General features: G+C 42.7%; 3 protein-coding genes across 5 annotated transcripts in view; all 3 read left to right on the forward strand.

The window, feature by feature from the left end:
- The window catches only part of LOC131131491 (rhombotin-1-like), a 37,197-nt gene extending 36,780 nt beyond the window's left edge, over positions 1 to 417 (forward strand). Inside the window, exon 6 of the transcript XR_013627430.1 lies at positions 356 to 417. The gene's annotated coding sequence lies outside the window, so the exon portion shown is untranslated. The remainder of the gene's footprint in view (positions 1 to 355) is intronic.
- A 3,748-nt stretch (positions 418 to 4,165) lies between these two features.
- LOC131131185 (calcitonin gene-related peptide 1-like) lies at positions 4,166 to 10,227 on the forward strand. 3 transcript variants are annotated; one of them, XM_078793800.1, is made up of 5 exons: positions 4,166 to 4,284; positions 4,991 to 5,082; positions 6,155 to 6,283; positions 8,254 to 8,442; positions 9,308 to 10,227. In XM_078793800.1, the coding sequence occupies exons 2-4, from the start codon at positions 4,997 to 4,999 to the stop codon at positions 8,414 to 8,416; spliced, it is 378 nt and encodes a 125-aa protein (XP_078649926.1). In that variant the 5' UTR covers positions 4,166 to 4,284; positions 4,991 to 4,996; the 3' UTR covers positions 8,417 to 8,442; positions 9,308 to 10,227. The 3 variants fall into 3 exon arrangements, with proteins under 3 accessions (XP_078649926.1, XP_078649927.1, XP_057931630.1); XM_078793801.1 differs by having other exon boundaries at positions 8,257 to 8,442; XM_058075647.2 differs by lacking the exons at positions 8,254 to 8,442; positions 9,308 to 10,227 and adding an exon at positions 7,482 to 8,238.
- A 6,438-nt stretch (positions 10,228 to 16,665) lies between these two features.
- The window catches only part of insc (INSC spindle orientation adaptor protein), a 40,497-nt gene continuing 35,023 nt past the window's right edge, over positions 16,666 to 22,139 (forward strand). Inside the window, exon 1 of the mRNA XM_058076138.2 lies at positions 16,666 to 16,919. The gene's annotated coding sequence lies outside the window, so the exon portion shown is untranslated. The remainder of the gene's footprint in view (positions 16,920 to 22,139) is intronic.

Here is a 22,139-nt window from a genome sequence, read left to right on the forward strand (position 1 = left end):
TCTATGTAGTCCGGGATTGATCACGCATTTATTATCATTTATCAATTTATTGTGATAATAATTTGAAGTCATATCGCCCAGACCTTGAACTGTGTTTAATACAGTAATTTCTTGGTACGTCTTGGTTCGAATATTACTCCCTCACTCTAACGCACTTTAAAAAAGAATTAATTAATAATAAACGATTCTGGGCTGCACAGCGGTCGAGTGGTTAGCGCGCAGACCTCACAGCTAGGAGACCAGGGTTCAATTCCACCCTCGGCCATCTCTGTGTGGAGTTTGCATGTTCTCCCCGTGCATGCGTGGGTTTTCTCCGGGTACTCCGGTTTCCTCCCACATTCCAAAAACATGCTAGGTTAATTGGTGACTCCAAATTGTCCATAGGTATGAATGTGAGTGTGAATGGTTGTTTGTCTATATGTGCCCTGTGATTGGCTGGCGACCAGTCCAGGGTGTACCCAGCCTCTCTCTCAAAGACAGCTGGGATAGGCTCCAGCACCCCCGCGACCCTCGTGAGGATAAGCGGTAGAAAAGGAATGAATGAATAAACGATCTTCGTTTCTTGGTTGACTGTGGCGTATTATTCCATGTGGAAGTGGTTTTTGCCTGCTTATTTTGTTCTTCTTGCTCACTCTTCATTTCATGATTTCATTGGATATTCAATTAATTCGGGTAGAATTGAAAATAACTTTGCTAGAATTTGTTATCGGTGGTACAAAAATCTTCCGGTACAAATTGGTAATTGGTAGGGTTAATAACAATTAAGGATGGCTGTCAGTCTTAAAATGAGGTCATTCAATAATCATGTCTGCAGCCACACATTGTGTTTCATACTTAAACAAAAACAGAGAAGCCATTAAATCATTATGCACATCCAGTGAAGCAGTTGTTTATTGTGCACTAGCCTGGGTGTGTTGATGGAGGCGGGTGTGCTGCTTGCAAAGGTTACTATATCGACTCATGCCTCAAAGTTTTTTTTTTAATTTTTGTTTCCAACAACGAAAGGGAAACTTTGAAGCCGTCCAGATGGCTGTGTCCACTCCCTGGGGCGGACTGTGATGTAAACAAACCAAAGAGTCCCACCTACGCTGGAAAAATGACAAGACACACAAACACAATTATCTAACTATCCCAAACCAATTAGATTCAAAAAGGATAACAGGGCGACACTCACGAACTAGACCAGGGGTATTCAACTAAATTGCTCTGTGGGCCACATTTTCAGAAAGCTAAGCTATTACAGTATCCTTATTTTGTATATAAGTGAACTTAGTCATACATAAAGTATGTTGAAATTGTTTTAAATAATGAAAATATGACAAGATACTGCAAGTATTACATGTTATCATCAGTTAACATCAGATGCTGAAGCTCCCTCCCAGTTGTGGTCTTCTTTTAATCCTGTGTCACTCGAGGAAATCTCAACAATGTTTGCTAAAATGAAGCACTGCTCCAGTTCTGTAAATATGCTGCCATTTAAACGTTTTGCTACAGTCTTTGACATAATTGGACCATGGGTGATCAAGCAGTTCAATTTGTCACTCTCTTCTGGTATGTTTCCAAGTTCTTTCAAGCAAGCCATTGTGGAACCAAAACTCAAGAAATTAATATTGGACCAGTCAGAACTGAAGAACCTCAGGCCAATATCTAAACTTCCCTTCCTTTGCCAAACTGCTAGAAAAAGTGGCTTCCATACAACTTGCGTCATTCCTTGAGTCACATAACAACTATGATTCAGTCAGGTTTTTGGAAACACGGCTCTCCCGAAGCTTCCCTACTGAAAGTATGCAGTCATGATGTCATCATGATGTCTGCTGACATAGAGAGATGTACAGTATTAGTCCTGCTAGACCTTCGACACGCTTGACCACAACATTCTAATAAACAGACTGCACGATCTCATAATTTACCTCATAATTGTCTGGCAGAAGTTTCAGTGTGTCTGCCAATCGTATAATGTCAGAGCCTGGAAATGTACTGTGTGGTGTCCACCAGGGCTCAGTCCTGTGCCCCATTCTGTTTTTATTATTTGTCCTACTAGTTGATACAAGTACTAGTTGAAACGAGTTGTAGTTTTCCACAGAGGTGATACCCCATACTGAAACCAAAAAAGAGCCACAATAGCAGGGATTCCCAAAGAGTCAAGAGCCACATTATTTTCCACTTGCCTGAGGCACACTGCTAAAACAATATTAAAAAACAGCAACAATTTTACTCATACAGCAAAAGTCACAATGGGAAAAAACTGAAAAACAATAATAACGAGATCTACCAATTTTGCCAGATCCTGCCTATGTCTTGGCCTCAAAAAAGTTGCTGACCACAGTGTTAGTCCCACAGAGTCTGACTACTTTTACTTTATTCTGACCTTAGCACATCAACAGAAGTGCTCAGTTCCAACATCTCAAGCATCGCAAATTACTTTCCTTTGCAAGTAATTACATTTTTGAAGGAGTAATTCTGTACTTCTTGGAGGAAGTAGCTTGTAACTAAATCTAAAGACCAAAGACTTGACAGTGGCCATCAAGCGCAAAATAATCAGAAAATGGAATGAGCCACAAAGTCAGGAAAATGACAGTAACCTAGCAGAACAGAAGTGGTGGGACAAGTAAACCAGCCGTACAACAAATGCTCAACGTGAGCTCAGGAGAGCGGAAGAGAATCGCGGCCATGTTAATCGCGGTAGTGTGAGTACACACTGAGGTGGTTGGGATCAAGGACCAAATGAGAAAACACCTTTAGACCAGGGGTCCCCAAACTTTTTTCTAGTGAGGGCCCCATAACTTTTCCTTGCAAAGTGAGGTTGTAGTAACGTGGCTCACTGTAGGGGTTACCATTTCCGAGCTGGTTGTACCGCAGCAAAACAGCTGAAGGGAGTAGTAGTGGGGGGACATGCATATCTCTGGGAGCGTATTCCCCGGAGCCTTAGTTTGGGGACCCCTGCTTTAGACCATTAAAGAGAGCTAAAAAACGCAATGAAACGATCACAGAAATGCCGTCCTGTGATGAGCCAACTGGGTTCACTAAGTTCCTCCGTGGTGTAAAAGTGCAGGAAGCAGGTCCACGTTCGAGGCCTGAGAAGCAGAGCTGTCTGGTGAGAGGTGATTTAGCACCTGACATGGGTGAGCCTGCTGGCTCAATAGCACTAAAAGGCTCATCCCGTCTAATGGGGTTCCTCTATGACGCACAGGCCCCTCCCTTCCTGTTCCTCTGACATATCATCTAGCACACACACGTAGAAAAGACACACACTCATCCTGTATAGCCATTCATTTGCTTCACCCTGTACTGACTGAGACACACACACACACACACGAACAAGGCCACATTGGCACTTGCTAATGAAAAGGAAGGGAATTGAGACGATGGCGCATGACAAAGAGTTGTGTAATTGCTTTTGAGAAACGGCTCTTGTAGGAAGCTTCCATCGATCGGTCCCCGCCGAGGACAACTCGTTTACTTAGTGTGGGGGCGGAGGCCCGGGCGGCAACCATCATTAGTGCAGCCGCTGCGCTATCACTCTATTAGCTCAATTGGCTTTGATGGTGCGCTGTTGTGAGCACCAAGGTTCGCACGCTCATGTTTGACCACAAACAGCAAAGTCGCTTGTATTAAACAGACATCGCGTGCCTCATACGTGATGTGATGAAAGATGATATGTAAAAGTTTAGCATTTGCGGTGAGTCATGTTCTTCTAATAGAATCAATAACTGTGCTTACATAAGTTGTCTGTACTGAGCTACACAATTGGGCTCATGAATGAAGTGCGTCATCGTGTAGTATGTGGCCATCTCCAGCAGATGGCCCCGCCTGCAAGTGCCGGTGCGGGCGGGGGACCCTTATCGATTTGACATTTAAGATATAGCATACAATGCAATGGAACTTTTTTATTTGGAGTGGGGGTGGGTGGGTAAGGTTCCGCCACTTTGCTCCGCTTCCTATTTCATTAATGACATCAATGCAAATTAGGGAAGTGGTCTGACTGGTGGATTTTGTGAATGGAGCACTTAGTGACCGGGGACGGACGTCAGCGACGAGCCGCCTGCCTCGTCGGCCCGCTGATGTGTCCCATTGGCTGCCTGCAGACGCCGGTGCTGCCCCATTGGCTGCCTGTAGATAATTAAACACCTACACAGTCAATGCACAAATCCGAGTGGAGGGATATATAGGCCACTTCCTTGGCGCTACACGCAACAGTCAAGATTGAGCACGAGTGTCGCAAGTTAGGACAAAGTCCCACCACTAGAGATTTATTTCTTTTGAGCTGGGTGCTTCTTACTGAAGGTGAGTGTTCATACTTTCATACTGACTTGTGAGGAGATGTTTGCATGCATGTTGATACCAGGATGATGATATGTGTTGGAATTGGATGGTGGCCGCTGGGGTCACCACCGGCTGCACTGTTGAGGCCAAGTGGGTGGCCAAAAGAAAGTGGATTAGGGAATTAAAGTGAAGGTAAATGAAAGAAGCGGCAATACGAGAGCAAGGGGAAAAAACATTCCCAAGGAAGCATGTGTGTGTGTGTGTGTGTGTGTGTGTGTGGCAATGGCAGCTCATTACACTAATGCACTGGTTCCTCAGGGAGTTGGCAAGATTAGAGTAACCCCCCCTCCCAAATTCAACCATCCCTGTCACCCTGCTCCTCTCTGCTCCCAGTGCAAAAGCAACATGTAGAGCACAGGCTAGGACCCTAACGTTCTCTCTCTCTCTCTCTCACACACACACACACACACACACACACACACACACACTTGCAGGAACGAGCTGTCCCTTGTTCTTGGTGGGATGCTTTTGGCAGAGCATTGCTGAGGAGGATTAGTGGAAGAGATTTTGTGTAGAGGAGCTCGGGACTTTGTGACAAATGTCACTCTTTTGTTTTCCTGCTTTGCTTGCTGCCACAAGAAAATGTGTGTGTGTGGGGGGGGGAGGGGGGGGGGGGTTACGCATGTAAGGATGAGGAGCTGACAAGGGTCTCTGTTTCGCCGTGCAGGGGACCATGGTTATGTTGAAGATCTCCGCTTTCCTCGTTGCCTACGCCCTGGTCATTTGCCAGATGTACTGCTCACAAGCCGCCCCCGCCAGGTGAGACACACTCCACCTTTGACACTTTAGATTTTGAATTAGAACTGAAACCATCAACGCGCAGTGTTTAAAATGGGTGTGATTAAAGCAGCGAGTTGAAGGAGATGTCCTTCCATGCCACTAATCCACTTATTTCAAGTTCCAAGATCCCATTGCTCATCTCTAATTTCATTTTCCTGCTTGAAGCACTCAGACTGAAAATAATGCAATTAATAAATTAAAGCTAATTTGACGTAATTGTACTGTCCTTTGGAAAGGAAATATTCTGGTGAAGTCAGTCACATGAATTTCACTAAGCATGCCCTAAAGTACTGGGTGGACACAGGCAAAGATGTTTTTATGTGTTTATTTTATATATATATTTTTTCAATTACTATGTAGAAAATGTTTTTTTCTTTATATAATATTGGAATTTACAACTATTTATGAATATATGTTTAAATAACTTATTACTTATTGTATAATTCATGCATTTATTTATTGCTTAATTAAAATGAAATAAATTTTGTATAATGTATATATATATTATATGATTTTAGGGACACTAGGTATAGAAAGGGACACTTAATTAGGTACACCTGCACTTTTGCTTTTACAAAAATAATATGGCACAGTTTTGGTTGAATTTTAATGTAACAAATCATTATTATGAATATGATTATTTTTATACAGTTTCTCATATTTTGGTCACCTTATTTATCTAGACAGGAGAGTTGAATGAATAAAAAAGTCATTGTTGCATTGATGCCATGAGCGTGTACTTAATGTGTGTACCTTTTAATGGGGATAAATGTATTGGCCTTTTGCTGTCTATATTATACGAGGCCTCATATATCTAAAACGAGACGAGGCACTTTGTACAGATTGTTTTCCTGTGTTGGCGGGCGAAAGTCCAAGTCAGACGTCATACCCCTCAGAGCTGATGACGTCCCAGTGACCTCTCCCAACCCCACACTGCCTTGACAACCCCCCGCCCCCCCAATCAAGCCACCACCTTTAAATATCCCGCAAAGGGTTGAATATGTCTCTCCTTTTTTTTTAATACCCTGCCCGCCCTTCCCCTTTCCCACAGACCGGGTTTGGAGTCCATGTCAGACCGAGTGAGGCTCACGGACTATGAGGCACGAAGGTTACTCAATGCCATCGTAAAGGAGTTTGTGCAGATGACGGCCGAGGAGCAGCAAGCAACTGATGGGAACAGGTACATGTGCTGATGGGGGTGCTCGGGGAGTTGGGGGGGGGGGGGGGGGGGGTTAACAAATGGAAACAAAGTGGGTACAATGGACAGCTCCTCTCTTTGTGCTTCAACAATGACGATGATAGCAATCAGTTAGACTTTAAAGGTACTGTAACTTCTCACATTCCAACACATATTTCAACTGTAATTCTCTGTCATGAAACCCCCGCATGGAAGAGTTTGATTTCCTATGAATGCACGATTGGGGTTTGGTTGGGAGGGGCATGCGTTGAATAATTGTGCATGACGGTAGCCAAGTGGAGTTGCATGAGTGAGAGAAGCAACTGGTTTCTGTTTGTTCTGTGGGTGTAAAAAATGTATGAAAAGGTTGGCGAGTGAGGTGGCGTGGTGGGATCGGAAGCGCATGATGGCGGGAGGGGGCATGAGAAGAGGTTGGGTGGTTTGCCATGAAAACACAGAGGCATGTGATGACAACGCCTGCATTAACGTGTGACTGGAATGGGAAAAAAGGGCAAGCTGAAGATGGATGTATTGACAAATGCATGGTTGTAGACAACCACTATCGTATCCCACCGGATGTCTTCTGGATTTTTTTTGTCATGCGTTCCAATTAGTACATTTGCTCAAGCCAATGTGTGCTCCCTTGTGTTAACAAGCATTTTCAAGTTAACAAGTGCCAAACACCATCAGACCCAGGAGGCCATTTTCATTAGGAAAAACAAGGGAAAAGGGTGTCCAATGTGCAGCCTGTGGGCCATTTCCCGCCCGCAGCTTGTTTTTTAGAGGCCCTCAGCATATTGTTGTTGCCTTTTGGCTTTTCCCATCAGGGGATACAGTACCACAGCGTGGTTTGCTTGGCTTAGTTTACACTTGAGGCGCTTCACCCCTCCCATCTGTCCTTGGCATCAGCACTTGACATCTCCTATGATTGGGTGTTGGGGCCGAGAATTGAACCCACGTCCCCACCAGGGTCTCTTGGCATATTATTAATGGTATACATTATTTGACACTATACCTCTAACACAAAGTAAGATATCCTCTCTAGTTGGAAAATGTTTGGACACCCCTCACGTAGAAGTAATAGTTGCTTGACCAGAAGAATCCAGGAATTCCGGTGGGATAAATGAATTCCTGCATGTCTTTTTTCCCTCATGTCTATGAGCCTGTTCTCTGCATGTGATCTGTGTCCCTTCCCCAACAGCATGGACAGACCCCTAACCAAGCGCTGCTCCAACCTCAGCACCTGCGTGCTGGGCAAACTGTCTCAGGAGCTGCACAAGTTGCAGACGTTCCCTCGCACCAACGTGGGAGCGGGCACGCCCGGCAAGAAGCGCAGAGCGCCCGAGAGCGAGCGTTATGCAAGCTACGGCGAGACTTTTGACACCATCTAATCCTGCCTGCCGCCCTTTCCCTACCCTGTCATTATCTCCCAGTAGAGCTCATTGGCAAGTGCATGTTGGCTTGAGTTGCCTGACTGACACGTGAAGAAAACAGCAAAAAAAAGCAATCCCCCCATTTTTTGGCAGAGCCTCGACATGTCAGACAATCAGATGTTCTTTACTGTACATGCAAAGACCGGTCAAACCTTTACTTTTGTAGAGAAACCAAGAGCACACATACCTCGTCGTAACATAATTAACTGCTCCACTCGCCAGACGCCATTTTTCCTGTTCAATAAACATATTTTTCTACCAGAAAGCCTTAGCTCACTTTCATTCAGACAGCTGGCACACGCTACGATTCAGTCCAGTACACGGTGACCTGGCTATAAAATTGATTTAAATAGGCTCTTAGAGGCACTGAGTAGCGGGGGAGGGGAGCTGTAAAAAGATCTTTGAGGCTTTCGCCGTGTGCTCAGGTAAGAATAAAAAAACAACAACAGGCAAACAGCTGAACTTGACATGCTTCATTTAAATATCATGAGTTTTGCATACACAATCTTTGCCTTAACCACCACTCTGCTTCTCCTGAAGCAGCGTTACAGCACAGAAGCGAGCCTGCAACACAGCCACCTGCGTCACCCACCGCCTGGCCGACTTCCTGAGCCGGTCGGGAGGGATGGGCAACAGCAACTTTGTCCCCACCAATGTTGGCGCCAAAGCCTTTGGCCGGCGGAGGAGAAGCATCACAATGTGAGCACCCTGATGTCTTCAGGGAAAACGGTAATAAGATAAAAAAAAAAAATCCATCCATTTTCTATCACACTTCCTAGATAAGTTGGGTGAGAGGTGGGGTACAACATGGCCTGGTCGGCAGCCAATCCATTTAGACAAAAAAACATTAACGCTCACAGTTACAGTCTCCAATTAACCTTGCATCATGTTTGGAGGATAATTCTGATAACCAACTGATAATAAAAATACAACACCAGAATCGCACCAAGTCCACGTGTTCAACACCATTAACATTTTTGTTTACAGTGTAAAAAAGACAGGAAGCAGAACTGGAGGTAGCAGAGGATGCTGAGGTTCTCATTGGGAGTGACCAGGATGGATAGGATCAGGAACGAGTAGATCAGAGGCCTTGGAGATGAAGTCAGAGAGGCCAGACAGAGATGGTTGGGACATGTCCAGAGGAGAGATAGTGAATATATTGGTAGAAGTATGCTGCCAGGTAGGAGGCGTAGAGGAAGACCAAAGAGGAGGTTTATGGATGTAGTGAAGGAGGACATGAGGGTAGTTGTTGTGAGAGAGACAGGGTTGGATGGAGGAGATTGATTTGCTGTGGCGACCCCTGAAGGGGAAGGCCCAAAGAGAGGGAAGAAGAAGAAGAAGACGTGTAAAATCATATCTGCATATGTATAACAACATGGATTGGTACAAGTTGCTGCCTTTTGTGGGTTTTATTCTCATTTGACAGCCTAACACCCAACCATTGAAGATGACCAAACCCACCATGACCAAAAGGGAGGGTTGAATGAAACCAACTCAAACATGCAATTGATCTGCTATGGTGACCCCGAGGGGGGAAAAATGGAAGACAAACAAGTAACATTTTGTTTTCTCTCTTCCTTTGTATCTTCCACAGGTTGACACGGCAAGTAACCATCGGGGAGGAAAAAAGGAGAAAAAACACAAGAAGAACATAAAATGCAGCAGAAAATCAACAGTAAACTGGCCGTTTGTACACTCACTTAACAGCATTCTTACGTTAAATAATAATAATAAAAACAAAAAAAAGTTTCCATCTTGTCAGTGAACCTTTTTGCCTTTGGCAAACAGGTAAAAAATATTGAAAAAAAGCACTTTAGTTTCTGTACAGAACAAATTACTTCCTTACTGTTTTACTTTTTTTTTTTACATCAATATCAGAGAAAAAAAGAAAAAAAACTAAAAAGTGTTCACCTCCTTACATTTTGCTCCTTTGGCCTTGTCAGAGCACATAACTCTGCGCCCCCCCCCCCTCGTCCTCGCCATTTGTGGTCTTCTTTTCGTGTACCATCATATCTGAATGCCAGCGGGACCCCCCCATTTAAAATCAGCCTCCCCAGGACTGCCCCCCCCCCTCCCCTTACAACGGCTGTTGTCTTGTGCCTTGATGTAGAACAATTTACATGATTGTACAGTTCTGTGAAGAAGAGCCGAGCGCGAATGGAGACAATGGATGATGAATATTGTGAAAATTATTGTGAAAATAACGAAGTTTCAGCAAGATTAAAATGTATTTTAGATACACTCGGGTTTGGGGTACTTGTGTTGTTCTTCACAGGTTTTTAAGGGGGCGACGAGCTCGGCCACATTCTGAGAGGCTACATACATATATTTGTATATTCACATATTTAAAACTTTGTTGATCAATTATTAGTGACAAAATATCACGACAATTCCACCGGAACAGAGTGATTCATGATTTGGGTCACGTGCACACAACAGCACATATGCACACGCTCTGTTGAGATGATTGGATATGTTGAGAAATAGGCAAAAAGAAAATAAAAAAACAAACTGCATGGGTAATTGCTGAATAAAAAGGCAGTCAAACCTGCAACGAGACTTGTTCTTTTGGAGCTTCAATTGACGGAAATGAACCGCATGCACTTCAATGAGACGTTTTCATAACGGTTGACCACGTGCTTTTTACCGCACAGATCCAATAGGTGGCGCCATATTTATCCATTTCAGAGTTTCAATAATGGCCCTATGAAGAGCACATACAGTATAATCACCCTGTTGTGTATTTTATTGCTACAATTAACCAAACATAACAACACATCATCATGCTACACATCATATTTTCATTGATACTGGAGTAAACAACAAACTTTATGCAAGCACATCATCTATCATATAGTATTATTACCAGTGTCTATAACTGTTTTATTGAATTTGAGAACAGAAAAACCAAGTCTACAAGTCATAGTGTTTTTTTCTGATTAGTTATATACTATTGGTAAAATTATTTCATAACTGGACAAATCAGGGCTGCACGAGTGGTTAGCGCGCAGACCTCACAGCTAGGAGACCAGGGTTCAATTCCACCCTCGGCCATCTCTGTGTGGAGTTTGCATGTTCTCCCCGTGCATGCGTGGGTTTTCTCCGGGTACTCCGGTTTCCTCCCACATTCCAAAAACATGCTAGGTTAATTGGTGACTCCAAATTGTCCATAGGTATGAATGTGAGTGTGAATGGTTGTTTGTCTATATGTGCCCTGTGATTGGCTGGCGACCAGTCCAGGGTGTACCCCGCCTCTCGCCCGAAGACAGGGGGTGGAGTGGGGTGGAGCGTCTGCATTAATTAAGTGAAATTTTGTGAAATGTAACCGTGGATGATTGGCTGCAGTACAGTATACTGTATACTGTATACTGTAAGACCTGTTGCTTTGTTTGACCAGGGTTTTTATTGCAATTTTGGGTTTTACGAATTACTGCATACGTAAATAACTGTATGATATGCACAAACAAGGTAAAGGTTAAGCGAGCAGATTCATGGTACAGTGCCGGCCAGCAAACCATTGAAGGGACGATGAAAAGGCTCGTCAACTGAGGCTGACAAATTTGCGCATAGAGAGCATAATGAGCCAATTCAATAAGGGTGAAATTGCAAAACAGGATATGGTTGATCCTATTTAGCAGCATGGATGAATGGTGAGAGGGCACCAGAGCGAGGGCAGGAAATTTGTCACCGAAAGCATCACTTTCATAGCTGAATGTTATTTTGTCAAGCATCCAACATAACAAAAATATGAAGTCATAACTTGACACTGCAAAGTTCATCTCTTGCTAATTTAATGAGATGTATGACTAAAATATCGATAGAAGCTACCCATTCATAAGAAATATGTGTTATAGTTACTCCCCCTCAGGCCATCATTTTCCTGTTCTCTCCATCTTACTATCTGACTGGAGACCAGCCACGACCGCATGGAAATTTTTCCTGGACGACTGAGCAGGAAAAATATCAACTTCTCTTACTTCTCTAATATTTTGTGCGGAGGGGAACCGGAGGGCTGCTTTGTGGCTCGTTTTGGTTTAGGGCTGGCGTCCCAGCAGTGATGTAACAAGGCCACAATGGCAGTGAGGGAAGTGGTCCTAATGGTCCACAGATGCATTGCATGGGGCCCCTCCAAGCTGAAAATTAAAGGGTTTGTGTAAGAGAAACCAAGACACAAGCCGTCCCCCTAAAAAAGTGAAGAAGACCCAGACCCAATTCCCAGAATCTGACACCACAAAGCCCTTTCCAAACCGGAGACCTTTGGTTTTTAGTTCTTCTGGAAATGCAGTTAATGCCTTTTGTTGTTAAAAGCAGGAGAAGAGGAAAAATACCAGAAACCAGGAACGACACCAGCATTAATTCACTTTTATTACTGACTTCTTGTGGATTTCATTTCAGACCAAACATGTGTAAACACATTTCAACCGAGTGATACAGTTCAGACTGAAAAACCCTGATGAGGCTTTCATTTACACTGTGGAGGGTGTAGGAAAGTAGCCCACGGTTGTTTAGAAAACATGACATCATAGCTGCCATGTGTCTAACACACCAATGAATTAAGAAAGATAAACACAACATGGCTATCTGTAAATATCAAACACAAACCAACACCACACAAGCAGAAATTCCTCTCCGTTTTTTGGTTTTCTTACTGTTCCAAGTGACTTCTCTGTCGACCAATCCGTGGGTAGCAGTGTGTTTAGCACACACTATACTGTAGTATGACTGTTATCCCAACTAAAGGGTATATGTAGTATATATGTCATATATATATGTATATATATCATGACTGGTTCATGACTCTTCATCCTTGTATTTAGCAAACATCAACTGCTTGTATTGTTTCTTGAATTCGCTCATCGTTGTGCATTGTTTGAGTTCTTTACTCAATCCATTCCATGACGCCACATACTAATGTCTATGATTTAATACACACAAACAAACACTAGATTATCTTACAATTCTAACATTGGAATTATTTGTCTTATTTTATCTGTACAATCTGCTGTGCTATATCTGTATGTGTGTGTGTCCTTTTTTCAGGAGCACTTGAAACATCAAACCATGTGAAACAACAAAATAAAATTTTCCTTTTTTTTTTTTACTGAATAAAATACCCGGAATGTACTTGAATAAAGGATGTCCAGTGGCGGAGCTATGTGAAGGTGGCCGTGGCAACCATTGGTCATTCTCCGGCCACCTGACTGGCCATCTCCACATTACAGGTATCAACTTATCGCCACCTCTGTGTGAGTAATGGTCTTACCTTAATCACCGCAATGAGAAATGTCTGGCCCCACCACTGATTCTGTGTGATAAGTCAAATACTTTGGAAGCAACTGGCGGGCCGCATTCAAATACTTAGCAGGCCAGATGTTTGCCTACCCTTGTCTTAAGGTGAGTCCAGCTACCCTACGGAGGAAATTAATTTCAGCCGCTTGTATCTGCGATCTCGGCCTTTCAGTCACGTCATGACCATAGGTGAGGGTGAGTACATACTGTAGATCAGAGGTAGGGAACCTATGGCTCGGGAGCCAGGTAGGGCTCTTTTGATGACTGTATCTGGCTCTCAAGCATTTCTTACCACAATAAAAATGTATTTTTGCTAACATTTTAAAGTAAACATCACAGAAATGACTGTTAAAAATAATATTAAAAATCAACAACTTTTTTATGCATTTTAATTCGTCCATCTATTTTCTACTGCAATACGGCCGACCATATCCATCTTTCCTGATATTTTCCAGGTCAAACACCAAAACTCGATTATTACTGGGTAATGCGGTAGTCTACCTCGGTCATTGAGATGTCAACATGTAAATATAAACTTTCCTCCTTTAGTCAAATAGTCACCTAGCTAAAGCTGCAGAACCAAGCCTTCTGGCAAAGATGGCCAAAAGAATGAAATATACTGAGTATGGTGCAAAATTATACAGCAGCAGAAGTTGTATTAATGGCAACAAGTATTTGATTTATTATTAGACACTGCGCTGCTCACGAAAGTGTGCTGGCCACACCCCATTGCCGTGCGGTAGTGTGCCTGGTCTACACAATTAGAGCCCATTATATTTAAAACTGTTGGTCTTACATAAAAATGCACACAATTATTGCATTCAATGTTTAAAAAAATGTATATGGCTCTCACAGATACACATTTTAAAATATCTGGCCTTCATGGCTCTCTTACCTATGGACAATTTAGAGTCACCAATTAACCTAGCATGTTTTTGGAATGTGGGAGGAAACCTACACATACTACACTTGGAGACCATGCAAGCTCCACACAGAGATCCCCAATTCAGATTTGAACCCGGGTATCCTGACTATGTAGTCAGCATGCTAGCCACCATATTCATTCATTCATTCATTCATTCATTTTCTACCGCTCTTCCTCACGAGGGTCGCGGGGGGTGCTGGAGCCTATCCCACCTGTCTTCGGGCAAGAGGCAGGGTACACCCTGGACTGGTGGCCAGCCAATCACAGGGCACAAATAGACAAACAACCATTCACACTCACATTCATACCTATGGACAATTTGGAGTCGCCAATTAACCTAGCATGTTTTTGGAATGTGGGAGGAAACCGGAGTACCCGGAGAAAACCCACGCATGCATGGGGAGAACATGCAAACTCCACACAGAGATTGCCGAGGGTGGAACTGAACCCTGGTCTCCTAGCTGTGAGGTCTGCGCGCAAACCACTCGACCGCCGTGCCGGCCGCCACCATATTCTATTCTACCAATTTTTCATTTAACCTAATTTTCCATTCGCATTAGTCACAAGGCTAAAAGCTTTTTTTGTAGTGTTTGGCATCTTGTCAGCACCGGAGTGACCTTAATGTCCTGACATCTTCTGTCCTGTATCTGACACAAGGTAGCAGACAGCTGAGGTCAAAGGTGAAAAGAGCCATCTACAGTATATGTCCTGTCAGGTTGTCGCTGATAACGCTAGTCAGCCTGATAAATGACTTTAGACACATTCCTTTAGACCTCAACACAGAGGATAATCACAGTGCTATTTTTAGTGTTCAAAACACAACAACACAGCAGCTTGAAGCAGTAACTTCAACAAAGCGTCAGGGTGGCGGTTACGCTCCAACACGCTCCCACAAATAAAAACAAACGCCTGGTAGATGCTCGAACCACAACAGAGAGAATTGCTGTCTAAGGGCAGCCAGTGAGCTTCAACGCCCAATTTGATGGCTGGTTGCTTCTGACCATATGATCTGTTGGAAGATGCTTTGCTATATCTGTTGTTTTTTTTACGTAAGAATTGCATGAACTTTATGAGCCATTAAGTTTAACTGCTAGACTTTGTTGGGTTGTACTGACATGTGTAAACATAAACTACTGAAAGCAACTGTAGGCTGTGTATAGTAGCTTTAGCTTCGCATGTACAGCTCTCAGCATCAGCAAGCATTCCCGTTTCACTTTTCAGGAAATTAGGTAAAACGTGAACGGAAATTAGCCGTTTTAAGCTAATATTTAGAGCAGGGGTCTCAAACTCAATTTACTTGGGGGCCACTGGAGCTCGGGTCCGGGTGAGACTGGGCCACATTAGGTTTTCCAAAAAAAAAACAAAAACGCATTTATTAATTTTTTTTTTTTAAACTTCGCTTTGTTTCCAATTTTCTACTAGAAAAGCTCTGATAAAACATTCCACTGTTCTCAAATATCTTGCTTTTTTTCACACAAAATAAGATGAAAAATAAATAAACAAATCAAGAATAAAGAAAATCAATCAATCAGTAATAAATAAATAAATATAATAATAATAATAAAACGGCAAATAATAAAAACTTAAGAAACCAAATATAGTTGGTGTGTAGACAAATTATTTTTTTTCAGATTAAAATTAACAAAGCATTATTAGAGCCCTGTAGACATGACAAAACACGACTATAGTCACATTTATACTCTTTCTATTTACAACATATTATGCAACTGCAGGGTCTTGAGACACATGCTAACTCGCAAACTAGAGAGCTAGCGACCTAAACGGTAGCCTCCAAGTAATTTCCTTTAAACTTAAATAGCCAAAAAATTACCACTTCCACATGGATAGGGAGGATAACTATTAACAGTTATTTAACCTTTAACATGAACATTAATCAAACGTAATAATTTTTTCTGGGTACATGATACCATACAGCATCCATATCAAACTTGCGCGGGCCGCACTAACATTAAACTTTCATATCAAGGCAGGGGGCCTCAAACTAGTGCCCTGCGGGCCACATTTGGGGGCCGTGTGTTTGAGACCCCTGATTTAGAGACTCTGTGGAGAATAAGTGTGAGTTCGTGGCAACGCCCCCCTTTCCCATAATCACATGGTAATTATTCACTGAAGAATTGGTAGCCATGTTAACTACGTCAGCCGAGGCCAGCTGAGCCATGGCTGCTAATGGGAACCAGCCGTTTACATTTGAACTTTTCTTCCCTGTTTCTAAAGCCCCCCCATTTTTCCATAAGGCGATTTCATGTGAAAGCAGACACCCAGGAGAAGTTGTGGTCAAGGTCCAGAAACAACATCCTCTCACCTTCCCCAATCCCCCTCTCCATCCTGGGAAGGCAAACAACCTTTCCGCCTTGTCCGAAATGGGATTTTCATTCTGCTGCCATAGCACTTTCTGCATCCCCGTCTTTTTTTCTGCCCCTCCCTTGATTTCTTCTCCTCCCCTTTACCCACATCTGGAACCCAGCTCCTCATTTATTTATGTTCTCCGTGTTTTTTTCCCTCTCCAGAGTCTTATTTTAAAAACAGTTCTTTACCTTGTTGTGTTGGCAGCTTCTCCCCATCAGATGAGGTCTGCAATTACATCTAGCCATAACGGGTCACTGTGCAATTACACACCGCACCAGAGAGACTTTCTCCCCCTTCATCTGGAGCAGCTCTGCTCATATGGCAGACCGAAATAGAATAGTTTCATGTCTGCTTGGAAGGGGGCCCGGCACAAACTATGCTCCGCCGCTTGACTGACAGTAGGATGTGGGCTTTTTCTCTCCAAGACGAGCCTGCCGAGGCCAGTCACGTTTAGAGACTCTCCTGCAGGGCTTGGTGCTGCTTGGCCCAACGTGGCTCCAGGACGGGAACGGAGAGAAGAAGACTGATACGGTCACTTGGTCTGCTGAAGGAGAAGAACAGAGTAGTGTGACTATGAATCCCACTGGAAACACTTAACCTTTTCGACGCTGAGCAAGACACCCTGGTGAGTTCGACAAGAAGTTCACTCTCGAGTATGTCTGGACGAGATGACAGGATGCTGATCACAAGCTGTACAGATAGTCATTGGTAAACATAATTTATTTGTAAGATGATGCAATCATCATTAACGGTTTTAAACTACAAACTGGCACTTTACAATTTGTGTTATTGTTCCTGGAAAACTATTTCAATGGTGGGAAACAAGATTAACATTGAGTATTTTTTTATGTTTGTCCAAGAGAAATGCCATTGATGAGTTCATATTATTGACACATATATTGAGCTGCAATATATAAAACTGCAAAATATCAGTCTGTACTACTGATGATATGGACACCTGTTACCATAGAACTAGTGTAACAAAGATGGACCATTGATTCATACTCTGACTATATTTATATTATGGGATTTCACCTAGAGTCCCATTTAAATGGAAGAGTGGTCCCTAACCCTGAAAGAATATAAAGGAAAATGAAAGCAACTTTAAATTCAAACACTAATATTCATGATCTAATATTGCCTTTTGCTGACCTTTACTTCTGTTGTGCTTTCAACATCCTCCTGAGGGAAATATCTTTCAGCTAAGATGCTTAAAGATCCACAACAATCCGTAGGCAATCACTCATATTGCTCAGGTAGAATCACTGTATTGCAGGTTTCCGCAGGACCTGAAAGATGGTGGCGAATGAATCCAAACTAGGGGACGTGATCTCACTGCTACAAACCGAGTCAGTCCAAAAAAGTCTTAAAAGGTGGCAATTTTCAATTTGTTGAGGCATTTATGACATTGCTCTATATAAAGTTAAATACATATGATTGCTGCCTTCCTCGATGATTCCTAACACCAAATGATAGCATAGCATGGTGTCTGCCACCATGGAACATGTCTCCAACCTCTAATAAGGCAGGTTAACAACACAGCTGAGCAGGGTGTGGTGTCCTCATAATTGGCCAAACTTGTCCATCTGATGTGTTGTTGCCCTCAGCCAATCAGAAAGCAGATTGCTAATTTCAGTTGGTGGAGGGTGCACATCTGTCTTGTCTATCTATACTACTCTCAGTATGGATTCTCTTCCGCACATCCATAGGTTTACATTCAATAATAAGTATTTTCTGTTTGATTGAACATTTCTATGTGTAGGCTCCGAGGCTACACTATGGATTTATATCAAATATACCTTATGTCATGCAAGACCTTTGTATTAGTGTCATTTTCGTCCTCTTTCTTCTACAAAGTCCTTCAACACTTGCTCTGTCGGAGGAGGGGGATGAGATGGATACACGTTATAAATGATTTTTTCTGAGTATGAAACGAGTACACTTCAGTGTTTACAGAAAATGCTCATTATGTATTCACTCTTCATGCTCTGGGATTGGCCAGTCACACACAGCGACCGCCTCTCTCCAGACCGACTCTGCAAACGGAACACATAGAGGACCTCAGCGGTTCCTCATTCACATACAAGGTGCAATTGGGAAGTTGAAAAGGGTTCTGCGTTTGTCACAATGCCTCTACTTTATTAGATTTTCTTCAGCTCGCCTCTATTCTGTATATTTAAACTTGTTCCAGTACAGCAATAACATATTGGATGTACCTACATTAGGTAGGCATCAAGCATTTTGCATGTATGGCTAAAATATTACTGAAATATGGCTAAAATATTATACTCCTCTCAATACCTTGCAGTATGCACCTTACAATTGTAAACTTGTTACATGGTGTTTTTAGCAAGACAGCGGGCACGATTGTGCATCAGTCACTGACTGTGTTTTTTTTAATGATATAAAGTCAGTTGGAAAACTGCGTGAAGTACTGAACGAGGTGTTTTTGAGAAAAATACAGTCAGCAAGGCTGACACACTATAGTTATGTTTATTGCCATGTTTGCATGAATCACCAACTTCACACAGCTCATATATATGAAATAATGCTAATATATAGAAATAATACAAGAATAACATCACAAGGATCGCTTATACACTGCTAATATTGAGTAGCTGACCTTTGACTGTGATGGAAGCAGACGCAAAAGCAGACGCTTGGAAACGTTTGCATCCTCACCAGATGAGCTGAACCCGGTGCCTTGACATGAAGCATCTCCCATAAAATCATTAAAAACAGTTCCACTTTTATTGTAACGTAAAATATGGAGGCTGTATGTACGTTGCATGTACGTCACGGATGGTGATCTTGAGTTCATGACTCAGTGGATGTTCGTACTGGTGGGGACTCAATTAGGAGAGTGCAGGTATAAATTTTTGCGTAGGTGGGTCCAATATGGCAGCCAGTGCGGGGCTCAAGGCTGCAGAGTAAATCAATATGAAACTGGTTGAATTAGAGCATTGGCTTGAAGCTTCCCTAAACGTTACTTGATTTTTCTTTCATACATGTTAACCCTTCTTGCTTTCTTCTGTCTATGTTCCTCTGCTAACTGGAGAGAGGTTATGGTTTGTTGTCATTTTGTTGCATGCTGGGAGAAGCTGCATTGATAGTATTCATGTTTGCTGGATGTTGAGTGAGATGAAGACTAATCAGTATACAAAAAAAAATCACTTTTGTGCTCATGAACTTTTGACTCAACCAGCCCTTGTCTGGATAATAATGTTTTTATGATACTGGCAGTTTGACATTGGAACACATACTCCTATTTCCATTGTTTCCAGTGGGAAAATCAGTTTGAAAGTTCCACTGTATTCTGTTTTTCTTAAATGAGACATGCAGACTCATTTGCAATCCTAATAAAGCACAAAACTCTTGCACATGTTGATAAAATAGCACTGCAGTGACCTTTAAGTGTTGTTACGTACTCGCACACATACTTCTTTCTCCATTCTTAGCATTGTTTACTTATCACATTGACCCCATGTGGCTTCCATTTGGCCCGTGTGTCTGCTTGAGATGCTTCTGGAAAACGCCTAAAATAAAACGCAGCCTGCCTTGAAGTGGTGCCTGTGTTCCTTGGCTTAGATCAGGCTGGTGGATCCTCCACCCTTGCCTGATTCCTTGTTCTTCCCGTCTCACCTCCTAATGTCAAACAGCTGTACAGCTGCTGCCATGACCAGACCTACTCGTTTTGTGATTCGGGTCAGTCGCCAGTCCAAAAGCATTTGCTCTAAGTATATTTATGTGTACCGGGCACTGGCTGTGAGGTCATGAATCTGTGTGAAGGGTGTGCGTGGGCATTGATGAATGTACAGCCGTCTATAAATTGTGCGTATGGATCGTTTTTGTAGTCGCCCTGTCCTCCTGATATGTAATGCTTGGACCGTAACTGGGCCAATGCCATTTCTGAGGCACTTCATCTCACTGAAGGAGCTGTGTGACATAAATGCGAGTGAGGTCATTCTCAGCTTGATTGAGAGGCGATGATGATGAGGGTGATGATGATGATCATGCTAAGAGCTTCTGCTGCTGTTGGGAAGCTGCTTCAAACGCTTCTCCATGTCCAACCTGTAGGCTCCAGAGAGGTTCCTCGTGGGTTTATGACTTGAAATCTCTGGCAGGACTTTAAAAAGAAGCCTGGAAAGGCATGAATATTGTTTTTACATGACTGTCTGAAAATGCTTTTATTAGAGCCATAGCTTCTCTGTGCTTGCTGGAGCTGCCAGTGTTATGTCAGCACACAGACTCAACTATGTGTGTGTTGAAAAGATTTTAAAACAACCCCAAAGACTTCACAGACAAACATATGAAAAGAAATAATGTTTCAATAGCCAGAACTGCCAACTTTGCTGCAGCTTTTCTTTTTTTCAACTTTTATGTTTTGGTAAAGTCGTGAACTTTGACCAGAGCTTCTTTAAGCATCTTTGGCTGAATGCCACCCAAAGACAACATGAATGTTTTCTGTCCAACAAGGAACCTATTATACTAGGATTATACTAGGGCTATAATAGCCCTTGGCTAGTGATAGTGCCAAGGAGAAGCCAGAGCTTGAAAACCCTCTTCCATTGTTAATGTCTGCTGTTTGGGACCACATGACTTTCGGTAGAGATGGGGAACAGGGCAACAAGCTGGAGCTATCAATACTGCACTTTAGGCAATCCAATCATATCCATTTTCTACAACTTCTGTTCATGGTCCCAGTGAGCTGGAGTCTATCCCAGCTAACATTGGGTGAAAGCCAGACTAAACTCTGGACTTGTTGCCAGTCCATCATCGGACTAGTGTTGTCCATCATCGGACTAGTGTTGTGAAAGTTAAACTGATATGGCTGGATGCATCTCTAGCAAACTCCTCTATCGATTAGAATCAACCACGATCAACCACTTGGATTAAGTGATTGTATAGACATGCACTGGGTATTGCGAAATTGACAGTGTGTCTCCAAAACAACAGGAAGCCTAGGTTGCTTGTGAAATGATTCCTGTGCATGCTCCGTTGCTTACCATGACTGGAGACTAGAATGTTTGTAAATAGGAGCAGTGTTAACAGTGGAAGTTAGTCACCGTGAATAATTTTCAACACATCAGCAGAAGAAAAGTTTGTAATGTCTGCACTTCACAAGGATGGAAATCTCGAAAAAAGTGCCATTTATAAACGATGCAGAGCAGCTATGAAGTAAACTGGTAACACAACAAATCTTGACCTGTGAGACCAGCAGACAAATGCTCTGGAGTCAAGGGTTGCCGACCCCTGAACTATCACAAAGAGATGTGCAACTTTACATTGGACACATATACTGTAGATAGACAACCATTAACATGTATGTTAAACCATTTTATATTTTGCCTTTTCTTCCCCTACTGTGCCCAACCGTGACCCAAGGTACAAACCAAACAATCATTCAATAGTGTACTGTTACACCCCTTTACAGGGCTTGAACTTTGACCTAATTAGTGTAGTTCAAAATCAACAGGGTTCATAGAGGACTGATGAAAAACCACTACAGAAACAACATATTCTCTATTGTCCCAATGCAACGAAGGAAAGTAGACAGTGTTTTTGTTGGCTTGTGTTATGTGATAAATTGTTTTTTTTCCCAATGAGACATTGTTGATTTAGGCTACACGGTTTTGGTCTTGGCTTCTGGTGAGGGAGTCAAGATACTGTAGGTCCACCAACACAAATAGCACTGCTTTCTTATGCTTCATATTCCTCATATTGACAGGAACAGTGTCACTTGAAACAATATATTTTACTGCACTAGCGTGAAAAGCATTTTGGAGAAGCGTAGGTGGAGGGTGAGTGGGGAAGTGTGTCTAATGTACTGCTGCTGGTTTAGGAT

Source organism: Doryrhamphus excisus, linkage group LG1 (genome assembly GCF_037039965.1).
Source record: "Doryrhamphus excisus strain RoL-2023G ecotype Guam linkage group LG1, RoL_Dexc_Guam_v1.1, whole genome shotgun sequence".
Lineage (NCBI taxonomy): Eukaryota > Metazoa > Chordata > Actinopteri > Syngnathiformes > Syngnathidae > Doryrhamphus > Doryrhamphus excisus.